Source organism: Schistocerca cancellata, chromosome 5 (assembly GCF_023864275.1).
Source record: "Schistocerca cancellata isolate TAMUIC-IGC-003103 chromosome 5, iqSchCanc2.1, whole genome shotgun sequence".
Classification (NCBI taxonomy): domain Eukaryota; kingdom Metazoa; phylum Arthropoda; class Insecta; order Orthoptera; family Acrididae; genus Schistocerca; species Schistocerca cancellata.
Window position 1 is genome coordinate 738,010 of NC_064630.1, and position 21,114 is coordinate 759,123.

Sequence of the window (21,114 nt, forward strand, 5' to 3'; positions counted from 1 at the left end):
TCTCCCTGAAACTCTGTACAACCTCTGGTTCTTTCATTTTACCCAGGTCCCATCTCCTTAAATACCCACCTTTTTGCAGTTTCTTCAGTTTTAATCTACAGTTCGTAAGCAATAGACTGTGGTCAGAGTCCACATCTGCCCCTGGAAATGTCTTACAATTTAAAACCTGGTTCCTAAATCTCTGTCTTACTATTATATAATCTATCTGATACCTTTTAGTATCTCCAGGGTTCTTTCATGTATACAGCCTTCTTTCATGATTCTTGAACCAAGTGTTAGCTATGATTAATTTATGCTCTGTCCAAAATTCTACCAGACGGCTTCCTCTTTCATTTCTTACCCCCAATCCATATTCACCTACTATGTTTCCTTCTCTCCCTTTCCCTACTCTCGAATTCCAGTCATCCATGACAATTAAATTTTCGTCTCCCTTCACTACCTGAATAATTTCTTTTATCTCATCATACATTTCATCAATTTCTTCATCATCTGCAGAGCTAGTTGTGATATAAACTTGTACTACTGCAGTAGGCGTGGGTTTCGTGTCTATCTTGGCCACAATAATGCGTTCACTATGCTGTTTGTAGTAGCTTACCCGCACTCCTATTTTTTTATTCATTATTAAACCTACTCCTGCATTAACCCTATTTGATTTTGTGTTTACAAGCCTGTATTCACCTGACCAAAAGTCTTGTTCCTCCTGCCACTGAAGTTCACTAATTCCCACTATATCTAACTTTAACCTATCCATTTCCCTTTTTAAATTCTAACCTACCTGCCCGATTAAGGGATCTGACATTCTTCGCTCTGATCCGTAGAACGCCAGTTTTCTTTCTCCTGATAACGGCCCGCATCTCGTGGTCGTGCGGTAGCGCTCTCGCTTCCCACGCCCGGGTTCCCGGGTTCGATTCCCGGCGGGGTCAGGGATTTTCTCTGCCTCGTGATGACTGGGTGTTGTGTGCTGTCCTTAGGTTAGTTAGGTTTAAGTAGTTCTAAGTTCTAGGGGACTGATGACCATAGGTGTTAAGTCCCATAGTGCTCAGAGCCATTTGAACCATTTTTTTCCTGATAACGTCCTCTTGAGTAGTCCCCGCCCGGAGATCCGAATGGGGGACTATTTCCGGAATATTTTACCCAAGAGGGCGCCATCATAATTTAACCATACTGTAAAACTGCATGTCCTCAGGAAAAATTACAGCTGTAGTTTTCCCTTGATTTCAGCCGTTCGCAGTACCAGCACAGCAAGGCCGTTTTAGTTAGTGTTACAAGGCCAGGTCAGTCAATCATCCAGACTGTGGCCCCTGCAACCACTGAAAAGGCTGCTGCCCCTCTTCAGGAACCACACGTTTGTCTGGCCTGTCAACAGATACCCCTCGGTTGTGGTTGCACCTACGGTACGTCTATCTGTGTCGCTGAGGCACGCAAGTCTCCCCACCAACGGCTAAAACCACATGGTCCTCCCTAATCTGTTGGTACTTTTAGTTTTGCCTTTTATTCTTCGATACTCTCGTACTTTTGATGCATGTCGCACTAGACTGGTTGTGTGGTAATTACCACATCCATGGGCTCTTCTTTTCCTCGTAAGTGTTCGAATGACATATCTTTCAATCACGAGCCTGAATCGTTTTAGCGTTACGTCACCAGCCCCCCCCCCCCCCTCCTCCTCCTTTTACTGGTGCCCACACGAAGTTCCGCTGGTATTTCATCAAAGCACGTATATTTTTTGCATCCGAATATGTGCAAAAATTTTTTGAAGTTTAGAAATGGGAATTGTATCCTTAACATCTTCTTACACCGTGTCCTCATTTTCAGTGATCTTAATTTCTCCTAAGCAGTTATAAAATTTCTTCAAGTATTTTTTGCATCTCTTCTAATTTTTTTCTGGCACGATGAAAAATGATCCTTTTAGTTTCGTGATTTGCAGTAACATTCACAGTTTTCGTCGAGACGTATATTACTGCTATTTAAGAGCTTGCCTTAGCATTTATACTGTATCTCTCCTGCCGCCTCAGTTTCGTCTTTCATCAAACTAGGAGGAGACATGTGAAGATGATATGATTAATTTAACCATTCTCTCCCTATTGCTAGGGATGACTGGTTAGGAATGACACTGGAAGAAAGATAGTTGTCATCGTAAACGTTTAAGATATACCATGTTATCTTTAAACGAAAAATGTAAAGTAGCAAATAAAAAGGTATATTAAGTAAATCCTTGGGACGTGTTTCCATTTTTCATGGCATATTTAATACTGCACTACAGTTTTTAATAGATACGGAATGGCAGTACGGCAACATAGGCCTAGCGCTAAACTAAAGAAGTCGTGCTAAACTAAAGAAATCATAAGAAAAGGTAAATATCAGTTACGTTAACAAGACGTTAATAAGATCCATTTTCATGCAAGAAAGACACGAAGTATTATAACTTTCATTATCAAATTACGTTCTTGAACTCTCATAAGTGTGCTGATCGTTCTGAGCAGCCTAAAACATTGTTCAAATAAATCAGAAAAAACACTTGCAATAAAACAAATAAATAAAATAACAAATAAATACCGTCTGGATCACTTCTTTTATTACCGACTACCACTTTCAATCTGCGTTGCAATTCAGCTTCAGATCTTGTTGGAATAGAAAAAAACAGACAGTAAGAATAAAAATTACTAAAGGGTGACGTTACAAACATTATATAGGAGGCGTTCAAAAAGAAACGAGCCGGAGTCTGGAACGCGCAAACGAGAGGAGGGTATGTCGTGGCGCGCGTAGCGAGGTGTGGAAGTTCACTGCCCGCCGCTAGAGGGCACGCGTGCACGTCACGTGACTATACACAGCCAGCAGCAACATGCATCAATCGTCCGACGGTGCCAGATGCATTGCAAACGGAGAGGTGGAGGCGTCGGAAGAAGAGCAAACAGGTGTTGGTCGTTTTCTGACAGCGGAAGGAGTCGGAGGAACGGACAGTCAGCGGCGAGTGTCACAAGAGTAGGGCGAGCGCCGCACGACCCTTGCAAGGGCCGAGGCGCGGCCCGAGCGCTTCGGGCGAGGGCGGCCGTCGTCAGCCGACGGCGCGCGATCTGTGCAGCAGCACGCTGCCTGCATCACCGGCGACGTCGTCCAGCTGGTGGGTCCACTCACTGCCCAGGACCGCCGAGTGACGGTGGAGGCCAGGGTCCCCTCGAAGAGGCCCTCCAGGGGCGAACGGCTCGCCTCGGACGACGACGTCCAGCTGTGCGTGCCGACCCTGCTGACATCGCAGCCCCGGGAATTTTATGAGGCAGCCATTCACCCGCCTTGTGTCACAGTGGGACAAGCGTCTCGACAGCCAGGGTCAGTACTTCTAACATACACGTAATGGTTTCTGCAATTATGCCTCCGGCTCGTGTCTTTTTGAACGTCCGTCACAACGAGAGGCTGCACAGTTACCAAAAACGTATTACGAAAAACCACACATACCCGCCGCAAATTGCAGTCTGGCAACTAACATAAAACAGGAAGATTGTGGGTGAAGTAAATTTTGTTTGTGTTCTTACATAACAAATGCATGCAACGTAGCTTAGCAAATTTTGTATAGCCACGTGACGCGTGCGTATGTCGTAGGCTAGTATATTGAAACAGAGTCAAAGAGATTCCTCCACCATAAAACAAACTAAAATACCGTAAGTAATGAAATCCAGGACTAAAACAGATGATCATGAAATCGATTTCCGTATTATGACGCATCATACAAAATATATATATACATACAGTAATATATGACACATCATATATACAGAAATCTATTTCATGATCATGTGGCCGGCCGTGGTGGACGAGCGGTTCTAGGCGCTACAGTCTGGAACCGCGCGACCGCTACGCTCGCAGGTTCGAATCCTGCTTCGGGCATGGATGTGTGTCATCTCCTTAGGTTAGTTACGTTTAAGTAGTTCTAAGTTCTAGGGGACTCACGACTTCAGAAGTTAAGTCCCATACTGCTCAGAGCCATTTGAACCATCATCATCTGACTACAAAAAATTTGACATATGCACGTGACTACAATAATTTTTCCCCGGCCCAGAACCTGTCTACGAGTATAAAGACAAGGCTTCCGATCCAGATTCTATACCAGTCAGGTTCCTTTCAGACTATGCTCCAGACTGAGCAATCAGATACAACCGCTCGCTCGTAGAAAGATCCGTACCCAAAGACTGAGAAGTTGCACAAGTCACACCAGTACCCAAGAAAGGAAATAGGAGTAATCCGCTGAGTTACAGATCCGTATCACTCAACGTCGATTTGCGCAGGGATTTTGGAACATATACTGTGCTCGAACATGATGTTCTAGCAGACGGCATTTCCCGATGTAAGCGAGAAATCAGCCGAAAAGTCACCGTAAATACAAATCAACCCATTATTAACGAACTGTTTTTCGATCTAAAAAGCAAATCAAAATGTAACTAACTTAATTACAGACCACTAATGATGCTTTACCTCAATAAAGCGAAACGTATCTGGTGACAAAAACACTCATTTTTTGTAGTTGCAACAACGGATCAAAAATACCATCATGAATTAGGAATCACCTCGAAGAAACGATTTATTGACAAACAGCCAACAAGGATTCAGAAACCATTGTTCTCCTGAAACACAACTAGCTCTTTATTGTCGTGAGGTAGTGATTGCTATCGACAGTGGACGTCAAATTGATTCCATATTTTTAGATGTCCAGAAGATTTTTGACACCATTCCTATTGCCTGTTTATGGAGTATCGTCTCAGTTTTGTGATTGGATTCGTGATTTCCTGTCAGAAAGGTCACAGTTTGTGATAACTGACAGGAAGTTATCAAGTAAAACGGAAGTAATATCTGACGTTCCCCAAGGAAGTCTTGTAGGCTCCCTGTTGTTCCAGATCCACATAAACGATGTATGAGACAATCTGAACAGTCGTCTTATACTTTTTGCAGATCCTGTAATTTACCGTCATGAAAAGTCATCAGATGATGAGAACGAATTGCTAAATGATTTAGATAAAACATGTGTACGGTGTAAAAAGCGGTACTTGACACTAGATGATGAAAAGTGTGAAGTTATCCACACGGGCACTAAAACCAATCCGCTAAATTTCAGTTACACGATTAATCACTGAAATCTAAAGGCTGTAAACACAGCTGACTACTTAGGGATTTCAGATACGAACAACTTAATTGGAACGGTCACATAGATAAAGTTGTGGGGAAAGCACAGCAAAGATTGCGATTTATTCGCAGAACAGTTCGAAAATGTAACCAGTGCACTAAAGAGACTACTTACACTAAACTTTTCCGCCTTCTTCTGGAGTATTCCTGTGCGGAGAGGGATTTGCATCAGGTAGGATCGTTGGAGAACGTCGAAAAAGTTCAAAGAAGGGCAGCTTGGTTTGTGTTATCACGAAATAGGGGAGAGGGTGCCACGCTTATGACACAGAAGTTGGGGTCGCAATTGTTACAACAAAGGCGTTTTTCTCTGCGGCGGGATCTTCTCATGAAATTTCATTCATCAGCTTTCTCCTCAGAATGTGATATGATGTTTTGTCGACGCCCATCTACATATGAGGAAATCACCATCATAATAAAATAAATCAGATCTCGCGCGGAAAGATTGAGGTATTTGTTCTTCCGCGTGCTGTTCGAGAGCGGAGCTGTCGAGAAGTGGCTTAAAAGTGGTTCAGTGAACTCCATTGCGGATTGCAGAGGAACCACGCAGATGTAGATTTTACGTTAGTTGACAAACTGTACGTTGCGGCGCCTGGTATGAGTGGGTTCTCATAATGTTTCGTTGGTAATTGTGTAACCTGTGACGGTTGTGTTACTAACGTCACATTTTTGTAACCATTTGCAGTTGCTTCTTTTACCCGTTCTAATTAAAATTGAAGATGGTGTACAGCGCAGATTGAAACTGGTAGTCGGTAGTAAAAGAAGTGGTCCAGATGGTGTTTATTTATTATAACAACAGAGATAACGGTTTCCTACGACACAGTGTCATTTACAAAAATAAAATAACATTGTCGCAAGCACCTAATCACGAAGAGAAATCACGAAGTAAAGCATACGTAATCTGTAGTCCGTTGTACACGGAATACCGTTTTGTACCAATGCGTTCCTCTTACCTTTCAACGAAAACAGCATCCGCCGCAACATTGGATTATGTTTACTGTTGCCGAAAAGCACAAAGTGGTCTGTGAAGTGGTCAAAATCTTTAACAGTGACCGTCCGTATGATTTCAGGGTCTCTTATCATTACGAGTGGCACAGAAAACAGGAAGAATCCTCCGTAGGCGTGAGGGTCGAGTTTCCGGTACAGCTGGACGACGACGTCGTGCATGGCCAACCTGCGGAACGCCAGTGGCAGCATGTTCCCCACGAAGGGCAGCGGCCGCAGGAAGGGCGCCCCCTGCCGCGCAAAGTGTCTGCTCCAGCGGCGCCACCATACCGCCGCCACCACCACCACCACCACCAGCAGCACCAGCAGCGTCCACCAGTCAGGCGACATCCTCTGCAGAAAGCAGACACGCATGGAGCAATTTGTGAGAATAATCTGGCAATGTGGAGGTGCTGTTCATATGATCAAAGAATGATTCACTAGAGACAAGATCAGAATCACTGAAGATCATCATTATCAGTAATTGTACATCAGTTGCTGGATAAAGGCCTCCAGCAGATTTTCCCATGTATTTTTACCTGCAAGTGAGTATGATACTACTGCATATTTTTTAATATCATTAGGCTGCGCGAGGGATAACGTCTTTAGTTACGAATCCAAAGGACGCTGGTCTTAGGTTCGAGACCCGCCCGGGTAGCCGCGCAAGTTAACCTGACCGCTTCTGCCAAGGGCAGCCATGCCAACGCCGGATCGAATCTGCTTGATGCCCCTTGTACAACCTAGTTTCAAAACCTGGAAAGAAATTACACGAGTGTCGTTCAATAAGTAATGCCGCAATTTTTTTTTAAAGCCATTTATATACATAGACAAAGTCCTTGTTGGTGCTTCACATCTGATGTTTGTTCCATGCACCAGTAAAGTTTCGAACCGTTCTGGCAGACGGCAGAGCCGTGGTACAGCGTCAAAATGGCGTCTAATACGACTCACGTTACAAGCAGCCTGCTGTTATTGAATTCATGTGTCCTGAAAGAAAAACCGTGGTGAATATCCATAAACGTTTGTGTACAGTATATGGCGATCTTGCATTTGATAGGAGTACAGTTGGGGGATGGGTAAACAAAGTTACAGACCCAGGAAATTCTCCGTTATCAGCCACGCGCGGGAGTCCCGTCACAGCCACCGCTCCAGACATGCTGAATCGTGCGGGTGCCACTATTCGTCCCGACCGGTGCATCACTGCTCGACAACTGACTCTACGTTTGTCAGGCAGCACTGGAAGTGCGTCTGCAGTGATCGAGACTCTCGGATATTCGAAGAGGTGCTCGTGATGGGTCCCACGAATGCTCACAGCGGACCACAATATTCAAAGAGAGGCCATTTCCAGAATGAGATTTTCACTCTGCAGCGGAGTGTGCGCTGATATGAAACTTCCTGGCAGATTAAAACTGTGTGCCCGACCGAGACTCGAACTCGGGACCTGCCAGGAAGTTTCAGAGGCCATTTCATCTGAATTGTTGGAGCTTAAAGATTCTCTACCGGGACCACACTTTGAAGATGAACAAGTGTCAGTCATGCAGCGAAAACATGGCGACGGCTACAGGACAGGACAAGAGCTTTTACCAGCAGGGAATACATGCTCTTCCGCAACATTGGCGTATGGCCATAGAACGGGATGGGGACTACGTAGAAAAACAGGACATGGACAAGACATCTTGACGTATATTGTCACTAATTCTAACTCTTAACGACAGATATGATCTGAGAAAAAAATGTGGGGCATAACTTAGTGAACGACCATCGCAGAAATAGAAAAAAGGCACGCGTTTCGATTTAAATCCCGCTAAACCTTGTGCAAAATGTACCGATGCATACCTTCCAATGCTGCGCTAGCATTCCAGTCACAAACTTAAATGGTACGTGCCGGTAAACAGTGAACCGGACAACGACGCATTTTTCAGCTACTGTTTGTGTGGTCTGTTTAGCATATGACGGTGATCTTGTCCAGATTCCACAGTAAAATAAGATGGGCAGCACTGCAGGAGCTATGTTTATGATATTTCAACCGGTCTAATCACATACAGGGTGACCATTATTGACCTATATGAAATAAAATCGTCATAGCTTCTGAACGGTTTGCGTTAGGACGTTCAAACTGCACCGTTGGTTGCGAGGCATGATGCGAATTAGTATGCGAAGCCCACTTTCATCTGGATTGATTCATCAATAAGCAAAATTGGCCCATTTTGGGGGACTGAGAATCCGCATTTTGCGATCGAGAAGTCTCTTCACCCGCAATGGGTGACCGTGTCGTGTGCCACGGAGTAATCGATGCGATATTCCTCGATGGCGTGGTGACTACCGAAAGGTGCGTGAACGTTTTGGAAGATGATTTCATCCCCATTATGAAAAGTGATCCTGAGTTCGGCAAGCCGTGGCTCATGCAGCACGGAGCTCGGCCCCATCGAAGCAGGAGAGTGTTGGGTGTCCTGGAGGAGCACTTCGGAGACGGCATTCTGGCTCTGGGCTACCCAGAGGCCACTGGCGCGGACCTCGCTTGGCCGCCACATTCTCCAGATCCGAATACATCTGAGTCTTTGTTGTGGGGCTACTGTATTGAAGACAAGTTGTACAGCAATAACCCCAAAACCACTGCTGAGCTGAAAACAGCCATTCAGGAGGTCATCGACAGCATCCATGTTCCGACACTTCAGCGGGTCATGCATAATTTCGCTATTCGCTTGCGCCAATCTCCAATGGTGGCAGGCATATCGAAGATGTCATAACCTAAATCTGAATATCTGTGGTGACGTTTACATGTTGAATAAAGTGTGTGAATGTAGTAGTTTGTAATTAATTTACCCTTTTCTGGTATAGTTCATAATTGTCGCCATGTATATCGACTTAAAACTGAACTGCTGCGGATGTTGTCCGAAATCGTTGGCTAAAACATTTCCTGTGCGTGGCTTCGCATTTCTAAATCGCTCTCTTACTACCTTAATAGGATAGCTCACGAGTTCAAACGTACATTCCTGCAAATGGAAAAAAGAACACATTGACACCGGTGTGTCAGACCCACCATACTTGCTCCGGACACTGCGAGAGGGCTGTACAAGCAATGATCACACGCACGGCACAGCGGACACACCAGGAACCGCGGTGTTGGCCGTCGAATGGCGCTAGCTGCGCAGCATTTGTGCACCGCCGCCGTCAGTGTCAGCCAGTTTGCCGTGGCATACGGAGCTCCATCGCAGTCTTTAACACTGGTAGCATGCCGCGACAGCGTGGACGTGAACCGTATGTGCAGTTGACGGACTTTGAGCGAGGGCGTATAGCGGGTATGCGGGAGGCCGGGTGGACGTACCGCCGAATTGCTCAACACGTGGGGCGTGAGGTCTCCACAGTACATCGATGTTGTCGCCAGTGGTCGGCGGAAGGTGCACGTGCCCGTCGACCTGGGACCGGACCGCAGCAACGCACGGATGCACGCCAAGACCGTAGGATCCTACGCAGTGCCGTAGGGGACCGCACCGCCACTTCCCAGCAAATTAGGGACACTGTTGCTCCTGGGGTATCGGCGAGGACCATTCGCAACCGTCTCCATGAAGCTGGGCTACGGTCCCGCACACCGTTAGGCCGTCTTCCGCTCACGCCCCAACATCGTGCAGCCCGCCTCCAGTGGTGTCGCGACAGGCGTGAATGGAGGGACGAATGGAGACGTGTCGTCTTCAGCGATGAGAGTCGCTTCTGCCTTGGTGCCAATGATGGTCGTATGCGTGTTTGGCGCCGTGCAGGTGAGCGCCACAATCAGGACTGCATACGACCGAGGCACACAGGGCCAACACCCGGCATCATGGTGTGGGGAGCGATCTCCTACACTGGCCGTACACCACTGGTGATCGTCGAGGGGACACTGAATAGTGCACGGTACATCCAAACCGTCATCGAACCCATCGTTCTACCATTCCTAGACCGGCAAGGGAACTTGCTGTTCCAACAGGACAATGCACGTCCGCATGTATCCCATGCCACCCAACGTGCTCTAGAAGGTGTAAGTCAACTACTCTGGCCAGCAAGATCTCCGGATCTGTCCCCCATTGAGCATGTTTGGGACTGGATGAAGCGTCGTCTCACGCGGTCTGCACGTCCAGCACGAACGCTGGTCCAACTGAGGCGCCAGGTGGAAATGGCATGGCAAGCCGTTCCACAGGACTACATCCAGCATCTCTACGATCGTCTCCATGGGAGCATAGCAGCCTGCATTGCTGCGGAAGGTGGATATACACTGTACTAGTGCCGACATTGTGCATGCTCTGTTGCCTGTGTCTATGTGCCTGTGGTTCTGTCAGTGTGATCATGTGATGTATCTGACCCCAGGAATGTGTCAATAAAGTTTCCCCTTCCTGGGACAATGAATTCACGGTGTTCTTATTTCAATTTCCAGGAGTGTATTTGCTAGCGCGTATTTTTCGTTTTTAGTGGTCGATCATTTAGCTACAGCGCAGAGTACCACACGGTAGACGATTATTGCAGAACAATTCACAGTATTCTGCAGTAGTGCCTGATGGCGGCGTCTGTTCACACGGTTTTGATGCACAGAGACGCCATAATCGAAGCTGATCCGTTGCCGATTAGTCGTCTGTCTGAAGATACACAGGAAGCCCGGAATAAGGGAATAAGGGTATCTGGCGACGCCGAGATTTAGGAGCAAATATTCCGGCGACAAAACGATGTATGATATACTCCATCGGCTTCTGGCATGTTCGGACTCACTCATCTCGAGTTCAAGGAAATGACAGAGAAGATAAACATAGGCAACCTGAAGTGAAAGATCTGCCTTTCGGAATTCTGCAATTCCGACAGCGGATTCGTAATCAGTAACCCCAGAAATCCAATAAGAACGCAGTTTTGTAGAATTTTATATCCAATTTTCTATTATGTCTAGGTTTAGAATCGAGATGGCCCACTGTGCGACGGGTTAACGATGAGAGGTGAGCATGCCGGTCAGCCTGGACATGGTTTTTAGGCGCTTTCTCACATCCCAGTAGGTGAAGAACAGGCTGTTTCCCATGTTCCGCGTCCGCAGCTCGTGGTCGTGCGGTAGCGTTCTCGCTTCCCACGCCCGGGTTCCCGGGTTCGATTCCCGGCGGGGTCTGGGATTTTCTCTGCCTCGTGATGACTGGGTGTTGTGTGATGTCCTTAGGTTAGTTAGGTTTAAGTAGTTCTAAGTTCTAGGGGACTGATGACCATAGATGTTAAGTCGCATAGTGCTCAGAGCCATTTGAACCCATGTTCCGCCTCAGATACTCGCTACGCAAACATTTAGTGCACTTTCTCATACTTGCACAAAGAGTTTACTCTATACGCATGTACACTGGGTATACCTCTTCGGCTCTGTTTTCATTTATTTATTTGGAACATGCTCCGTTACAATGTTTGTTATAGAGCTTGTATATACTGTGTGTGTGTATGTGTGTGTGTGTGTGTGTGTGTGTGTGTGTGAGTGTGTGTAGAGTGTAGTGAAACATTTATGTTATGTGCTGATGACGACGACGATGATGATGATGATGAGGGAAGCGAGGGGTTGAAGCCCGCTGCGCTGCCGGCACACGGCCCGCTGCTCGCGAGTAACACCGGGGGGGGGGGGGGGGGGCGCCTCCAGGCCCCATCCGACGAGCGGGTCGCCACCAGCAGTCTCGTGGGCACTCCAAGAGGCACTGCGGAAACGAGCACAGGACTGCGGCGCAAAACCTGGCCGCCAGGTTCTTAACGCCATCACGTCCCCTCCCCTTTCCGACTCTCGATTAACTGATTAATTACCTACTAGTTTCTAATGCACGTATTATTCTAATCTCATCACTGTGTGATATAAGAACCATTCTAGTCTTCATAGCTCTGATTTCATAACAATGGAATTTTTTTCTATGACAACTAATGTTTTAGTTCGAGAAGTACAACTGCGACGTGTGAGGTTACCAGATAATTCGATGATTGCTGTCATGATTGCTTTTATCATCTTCACTTTGCTGCTGCTACACATGTGACTGAAGGAAAGGTATATGCTCTTTGATAATTTTTAGAACCATCTGCCCAAATATAGTAATTATGTAGTTCCTTCCATATATAGGTAATACTTTTAGATTTAACGTCAGAAAACTCCAGTTTGTCGATAATCACATTAATATTAAGTTAATTGCTGAAACCTTTGTTTGAGAGCAGAAATCGTGTTACCTTTATTTATTTATTTATTTGCACTTAGCAACGATGCTCGTAAAATGTGAAATCTGGAGATAAAACACTATTCAAAATGTAGGGATGTTAATGTCTGCCGTTAAAATCCAAGTGCACACTTTAGAGATGACTTGGTCAGACTGTTGCGAATCATATGGGAGTTACATTGCTTCTGATTAATATCTCCCTCATTTTTGTGTGTCGTCTTTAATAAACTACCGGAAAGACCATATGCAGTATGCAATATAGTAATAAAAACTGATTACAACTTATCATGGTAACGGTACAAAAAAGTCTGCCTTCTTAAGGTAAAATACCCCAAATCGTTACTAATTAGCAAGAGAAAGGTAAAAACTCATTCAGTGCCACACTTAAGTCAATATTTTTGACAGAAGCAGGAAAAAAGGCATTAATATGTGTGCATTTCTGTAAAGGTTGTGTCTATACATCCACTGACTTGGGTATAGAAGTAGCGATATAATGGTGGAGAGATTTTCATTCGATGTCTTTACTGATTGTTGATCTGCCTTCGAGATTCTATTTTACGGAGGAGGGAGAAGTACTGTCGCCACCAGTAATTGAAGCGACAGCAAGCACAGTTTGCAATTTAATGTCCAAACACTTTACCCCTACGATAGCAGCAATCTGCTACAAACCTTTCCTTCTTGTCGCCTCAATACTAGATTCGTCAGCTAAACAGCGACGTAAATAGCGAAACCAGCTGCAGTTTTTGTTGAAAATTATTCATTTGATTCCTTCTCTATGATCCCCTAAGGGACAATCATTCAGGACATTTAATGAGAATGATACGATTTAGTGAGTGAATTTTGAAGGAAACTTTTGCACAAGTCCAGGAAGTAATTCGAAGGCCACATTGTGGCCAAATGTATGCTGCAATGTTGCCAATTCTCCATTAGACTGGTGACAGGCAGAAGACACCTGGTAACTCGAAAAGTCTCTTCAGCTTCTAACTATAGGACAAGCTAGCCCCGGTTGCAACTATTTTGGCCGGGACCTGAGTTGACAAACGTAAAGGCCAATTAGCCACCGATTGCAATTTGAACATCAGATATAAATATCGGGGGAATAATTTACGGGGCCCTCCTTTTAAGTAGCTGTCGTAGCAATTTTTGTTATTATGTCTTATAAGAACTGCTAACTAAAAAAAAGTTATTCTCCAGAAGCGATTAGGTTTTGTAGTACCATCTGATGCAGTTAACAGAATGAGTAAATAATATTATTTTTGCTATTAAATACGTGAAAATAATTTTTATGAAGTACAGTTTCTTTCGCACTACTGCTGACACGGAATAAAACAGATGAAACCACAATATAACAATGATTAAAAAACACGAACATCAAGAAAGACATCTCATAAACTGCGAATAACACATTGTTCATCTACATCTCGCAAGCCGTGTATTAGTGTGTGATACAGGGCAGTTTCTACATCAATATCACTTCTCCAATTGTTTGCTCCAGGCAGGATTGTTTCGTGGGAAGGACGATTGCTAGTAAGTATCTATGTACATTCTTATCTCTCTAATTTTATTTTCACGGTCTTTCTGCGAGATATAAGTAGGAAGAAGCAATTTATTGCCCGACTATTCAAGTTACCTACGGTGTAGGTATTAAACTGTAGACCATACAGCCGTGAAGACTGCCTCTTTTGCAGCGCCTTCACTTGGAATTGAATGAGAAACTCTGTGACGCTTTCGTGCTTACTAAATAATCTAGTATCTAAAGGATTACTTGGGGCTTCTCTATTTTGGCTATCCTACCTGATGCAGATCTCAGAATGATGAGCAGTATTTAAGTACACTCCTGGAAAAGGAAAAAAGAACACATTGACACCGGTGTGTCAGACCCACCATACTTGCTCCGGACACTGCGAGAGGGCTGTACAAGCAATGATCACACGCACGGCACAGCGGACACACCAGGAACCGCGGTGTTGGCCGTCGAATGGCGCTAGCTGCGCAGCATTTGTGCACCGCCGCCGTCAGTGTCAGCCAGTTTGCCGTGGCATACGGAGCTCCATCGCAGTCTTTAACACTGGTAGCATGCCGCGACAGCGTGGACGTGAACCGTATGTGCAGTTGACGGACTCTGAGCGAGGGCGTATAGCGGGTATGCGGGAGGCCGGGTGGACGTACCGCCGAATTGCTCAACACGTGGGGCGTGAGGTCTCCACAGTACATCGATGTTGTCGCCAGTGGTCGGCGGAAGGTGCACGTGCCCGTCGACCTGGGACCGGACCGCAGCGACGCACGGATGCACGCCAAGACCGTAGGATCCTACGCAGTGCCGTAGGGGACCGCACCGCCACTTACCAGCAAATTAGGGACACTGTTGCTCCTGGGGTATCGGCGAGGACCATTCGCAACCGTCTCCATGAAGCTGGGCTACGGTCCCGCACACCGTTAGGCCGTCTTCCGCTCACGCCCCAACATCGTGCAGCCCGCCTCCAGTGGTGTCGCGACAGGCGTGAATGGAGGGACGAATGGAGACGTGTCGTCTTCAGCGATGAGAGTCGCTTCTGCCTTGGTGCCAATGATGGTCGTATGCGTGTTTGGCGCCGTGCAGGTGAGCGCCACAATCAGGACTGCATACGACCGAGGCACACAGGGCCAACACCCGGCATCATGGTGTGGGGAGCGATCTCCTACACTGGCCGTACACCACTGGTGATCGTCGAGGGGACACTGAATAGTGCACGGTACATCCAAACCGTCATCGAACCCATCGTTCTACCATTCCTAGACCGGCAAGGGAACTTGCTGTTCCAACAGGACAATGCACGTCCGCATGTATCCCGTGCCACCCAACGTGCTCTAGAAGGTGTAAGTCAACTACCCTGGCCAGCAAGATCTCCGGATCTGTCCCCCATTGAGCATGTTTGGGACTGGATGAAGCGTCGTCTCACGCGGTCTGCACGTCCTGCACGAACGCTGGTCCAACTGGGGCGCCAGGTGGAAATGGCATGGCAAGCCGTTCCACAGGACTACATCCAGCATCTCTACGATCGTCTCCATGGGAGAATAGCAGCCTGCATTGCTGCGAAAGGTGGATATACACTGTACTAGTGCCGACATTGTGCATGCTCTGTTGCCTGTGTCTATGTGCCTGTGGTTCTGTCAGTGTGATCATGTGATGTATCTGACCCCAGGAATGTGTCAATAAAGTTTCCCCTTCCTGGGACAATGAATTCACGGTGTTCTTATTTCAATTTCCAGGAGTGTATATTGGTTATCCCACGCACCATGATTGCAAAACTATACGTTAGTTTGGTGATTCGACCTGTCGTGCTGCCATTCATGGACAGAATGCAAGGGTGTGTTCTCCAACAAGATAACGCTTGCCGACAGACCGCTGTTGTACCCCAAAGTGCTCTACAGAGAGTCGATATGTTCCCTCAGCTTTCTCGATCACCAGATCTTTCTCCAATCGAGAACATAAGGGACATCATCGGACAAAAACTTCAGCGTGACCCACAAAAAGCATCAATCGCTCCTTTATTGACCGACCAAGTGCGACAGGCGTGGAACTGCATCCCACAAACCGACATCCGGAATCTGTACAATACTATGCATGCACGTTTTCGTGCTTCCATTCAACAGCCTGGAGTTACTAATGTATCAGCATCGCGTATTTGCAGTGGCTTACCTCTCGCTTACATTAACCTCTGATCTTGCAATGTTAATCACATACGTATGTTAACTAGTCAAATGTATTCTAGAAATTTAATTCCTCTACATTAATCATTTTTTGGAGTTGGACTTTTTCTGTCAATGTAGTTTTCGAACTGAGTGTTCATGCTCCTTCTCTTCGTGTAGGTAACCTCGGTGTAATTTTCAGGTGGTAGTCCACTCTTTACAGGTAAACATCGAACTGTTTGGGTGGAACAAAATATGGTGCAGGGTTCCAAACCACAATTCCTCTAATGCCAATTTTATTCTCCAAATTTGCTACAGTAAATTTGTGCAGTCGTCGTATTGTATTGAAATCTTAATTCATAGCCTATTCTTGTTGTCGTGCTCCTCACACTCCTTTGCTGCTGCTCTCCACGCTGGACTATCGTACGCATTGTCCGTCATCTCTTCATATCGACTGCAACTTATTTGCATTTTATTCTGCTTACTGTTGTCTAGCTTATTACCACTACCCCTCACACACACGCACATACACACACACACACACAGACACACACACACACACACACGCACACACACACACACACACACACACACACACACACACACACACTTTCCTTCATCACCGAAATGACTATTCCCTCAAGTCCCAGTATGTGTCCCTTAAATTGATCCCTTCCGTTATTTAAGTTGCGCCTTACATTTTTTTCCTTTCCGAGTCGATTAATTATTTCTTCGTTAGTTATCCGATATGCGCTTCTGATCTTTCGTAATCATCTGTACGACTAAATTTTGCAGTATGGTATTCGTTTCATGCCTGTGTTGTTCATCGTCCGCGTTTGACTTCTGTACAAGGCTTCTCTCAAAAGAATACTTTCAGGAAAGACTTCCTAACACTTGAGTTAGTTTAGACGTTAACGTGTTTCCATTGTTCAGGGACGCTTTTCTTGCCGCAGTCAGTCCGTACTACGTATGCTACCCCGCCATCGCTAGTTATTTTAACCCCCAAAACAGTTGAACTCGTTTACTGTTTTCATTTTCTAATTTCATAGTTCCCTCAGCATCGCGTGGTTTAATTATTAGCCTAACCCAATAATGATTAATATGGCAATGAAATAAGAACGCTTTGATGATTTCACAAATTTTCTGAAACATGTTTGGACAAGAAAAATGACATAAAAAGTTGTGGTTTGCGTAAACATGTGGAAACCAATACCATAATAAGTTAGAATAAGAATACACGTAGAACAAATGTCATACGAGTTGCAGAGAGACGATGCACCCGGCTATCTTCATTGCGAGTGATTGATGCCTGGCTACAGAATTGAAATAAAAATAGACCCGAATGGCTACTTGCTCGCCATTAGCAAAATCTCATTATGAGCTATAGAAAGGGTTGATGGGTGAAGCGCTGAACCGCCTAAATTCGATAATGAAGGTACATGCTGACAAAGATAACTGGTGTCCTTCAAGAAATTACCTTGTAACTATCTGACTAACCGACCTTGCCTTGGTATTCATTCCAATTCTGTACTAGTCCTCGTTCACACCCTCTCTGTCCTCCTCCAGCCCTCTTTCTGTCCACCACCTCCACCTCCTTCTCTCTCTGTCCATCTATTCCTCACACCTCTGTTTATTCTCTCCTTCCTCCTCATCTATCTTCTCCTGCTCCCTTCTATCTTCTCCTTCCCTCACTTTGTCCATCTTCTCCTCCCACCTCTCTCTGTGTATCACTTCCTCTACCTCTCTCTGCTCAACCCTCCTCTCTGACGCCCCCCCCCCCCAACCCTATCTGTCCATTTCACCCATTCTCGTCTCTGTCTGTCTCTTCGTTTCCCTTTCTCTCTCCGCATTATCACACTCACCCCAATATGAGGCTGGTAGTTCTTACCCTCCCCCCCCCCCCAGAGAATTTATTTTTCAGATCTTAACTAAATGTGTATAATTTGGCTGAAATAATTCTGTGTATCTCGGACAAGCCTTTTTACCCATGGCTTCACTCACGTTCGCATATGTCAAATATATTCCACGTATTTTAGCGCATTTCATACATAAACGTACACATATTTCACATGTACCTCCAGCGAATTTCGCCATGCAGTTTCATTTTCGCTCAACTCTACTGAACTATATGCCGTAAAAATGATATAGCTTGCAGGTGCATCCTGTGGTATATGTGGATACTATACGTGAAATGTATTGTGAGTAGAGCTGGTAGTAAGGAAGTAATAAATGAAAACGTCGTGCATGTTGCAGCAGTTTTTCATGCATCTCAGTGCCTATGACGTCATATTTCCTGCACTATGTGCCGTATACTGATATAATTTTGTTGGTACTTTCAGCGCTACATGTGTCGGTTAGACCGTCAGCGAGAGCGGACTGCTAGTTCCTGCTACTAATAAGGCGAGTACAACGTTCGCTTGTTACATATTTTTACGAGTTTCAAACAGGAGCGACTTATTTTCTGTTATCTGTGTAGTTACTAGTTTATTTTTGTAATTTCTTGTGTGTTCGAGTGCTTACTAGGCACAACCTTTTATTTCAGTAACAGTGTAGTGCACAGTACCGCCGTTGCAATCGGCCCTCGTATCGCACAGGCTTTTGCTTGTCTGGTCAGAACAGCTCAGTGTCGGTCAGACCGTCAGCGAGAGAGCACTTCCATTTCCCGCTGCTAATAGGGCGAGTACACTGTTCGTTTGTTACGTATTTTTACGAGCTTCAAACAGGAGCTACTGAAGTAATGGATAGGAACTGTGATTGCTGTGTACAGATGCGAGATGAGTTGGCGACCCAGCTCCAGGCTGCGATGGCTTCCGTAACACAGCTTGAGGTTGCTGCCGAGGGGCGTCACTGTGGGGGATCGAACGCGGGGATCCGAGGGACGTCGAGCACGTCCCTACGTGTCCTCCGATCGGTCCACTGCTGTGACTGCCCTTGGGAACTGCCTGCACGGAGGTTGACCCCTCACCCGTGCACGAGCGGGAGATCATTCCAAAGTCTGGCAGGCAGCGAAAAACTTTCCGAGGGGCCAATCGTAGGGACTCCCGGGTTCGTTTGATGAACGGGTTTCGGGCGTTATCTGTGGCTGACGATGTCTCTGAGCCGGATGCAGTCGTCCACCGTGTTCCAGAGGAAGCTTCTCGGCCCACAAGGTCTGGGCATTCGCAGAGAGTGGGTTTGCTGGTAATTGGGAGCTCCAATGTTAGGCGCGTAATGGGGCCCCTTGGGAACATGGCTGCCATGGAGGGGAAGGAAGCCAGTGTGCACTCCGATGCATTCTGGGGGGGGGGGGGGGAGTCATTCCAGATATGGAAAGGGTGCTTCCAGATGCCATGAAGAGTACAGAGTGCAACCAACTACAGGTTGGAGCAGTTGGAGCATATTCTGTCTGGTTTCGGGTGGCTAGCGGAAATGGTAAAGACTGCCAGTCTTGCTTCCGAGATGAAGGCGGAGCTCACCATCTGCAGAATCGTCGGTAGAACCGACTGTGGTCCTTTGGTGCAGAGCCGAGTGGAGGGTCTGAAACAGAGGCTCAGGCGGTTCTGTGACCGTGTAGGGTGCAGATTCCTTGACTTGCGCCATCGGGTGGTGGGCTTCCCGGTTCCGCTTAGTAGGTCAGGAGTCCGCTACACACAGGAGGCGGCTACACGGGTAGCGGGGGCTGTGTGGAAGGGACTGGGCGGTTTTTTGGGTTACATGGTCTCAGGGAACCACAGAAGGGGCATCCGTCTAAAAGTGGGCAGGTAAAACACAGTAAGGTAGTTGTAGAAACGATTGGTATTGTAGTTGTAAATTGTCGTAGCTGTGTTGGGAAAGAACCAGAGCTCCAGGCCCTAACAGAAAGCACTGAAGCACAAATAGTTATAGGTACAGAGAGCTGGCTAAAGCCAGAAATATGTTCAACCGAATTTTTTTCAAACGATCTAACAGTGTTCAGAAAGGACAGATTAAATACATTTGGTGATGGAGTATTTATTGATGTCAGGGGGAGTTTGCCTTGTAGCGAAATTGATGTAGATAGTTCGTGTGAAACAGTCGTGCATAAGGCTCACCAGTGGCAAGGCACAATCAATACTTTCACTGCGCGATAACAACGGTGAAGTCACAAATGACAGTGTCCGAAACTCCTTCACCAAAGAAGACGAAGTAAATATTCCTGAATTCCAATCAAGAACCACTGCCAAGATGAGAAACATAGAAGTAGATATTCTCGGTGTAACAAAGCAGCTTAAATCACTTAATAAAGGCAAGATCTTCCGGTCCAGATTGTATACCAGTCAGGTTCCTCTCAGAGTATGCTGATAAAATAGCCCCATATTTAGCAGTTATATACAGCCAATCGCTCACAGAAAGATCCGTACCTAAAGACTGGGCCGGCCGGAGTGGCCGAGCGGTTCTAGGCGCTGCAGTCTGGAACCGCGCGACCGCTACGGTCGCAGGTTCGAATCCTGCCTCGGGCATGGACGTGTGTGATGTCCTTAGGTTAGTTAGGTGCAAGTAGTTCTAAGTTCTAGGGGACAGATGATCTCAGAAATTAAGTCCCATAGTGCTCAGAGCCATTTGAACCTAAAGACCGGAAAATTGCTCGAGTCACACCAATACCCAAAAAGCGAAGTAGGAGTAATCCGCTTAATTACAGGCCTATATCACTAACGTCGATTTGCAATAGCCTTTTGGAACATATACTGTATTCGAACATTATGAATTACCTCAAAGAAAACGATTTATTGGCACATAGTCAGCACGGATTCAGAAAATATCGTTCTTGTGAAACACAGCTAGCTCTTTATACTCATGAAGTAATAAATGCTATCGACAGAGGATGTCAAATTGATTCCATATTTTTAGATTTCCAGAATGCTTTCGACACCGTTCCTCACAAACATCTTCTAACCAAACTGCATGCCTACGGAGTATCGCATCATTCGTGATTTCCTGTCAGAAACGTCACAGTTCCTAGTAATAGACGGAAAGTCATCGAGTAAAACATAAGTATTATCCGTCATTCCCCAATAAAATGTTATAGGCCCTCTATTGTTCCTGATCTATATTAACGACATGGGAGACAATCTGAGTAGCCGTCTTAAATTGTTTGCAGATGATGTTGTCATTTACCGTCTTG

The 21,114-nt window shown here is 46.0% G+C and overlaps 1 protein-coding gene across 1 annotated transcript in view; it reads right to left on the reverse strand.

Moving 5' to 3' along the window:
* The window catches only part of LOC126188106 (cytochrome P450 9e2-like), a 144,780-nt gene that overhangs the window by 91,845 nt on the left and 31,821 nt on the right, over positions 1 to 21,114 (reverse strand). The window contains exon 2 of the mRNA XM_049929572.1: positions 6,120 to 6,504. Coding sequence (XP_049785529.1) covers positions 6,120 to 6,501 — 382 coding nt within the window. The 5' untranslated portion in view covers positions 6,502 to 6,504. The remainder of the gene's footprint in view (positions 1 to 6,119; positions 6,505 to 21,114) is intronic.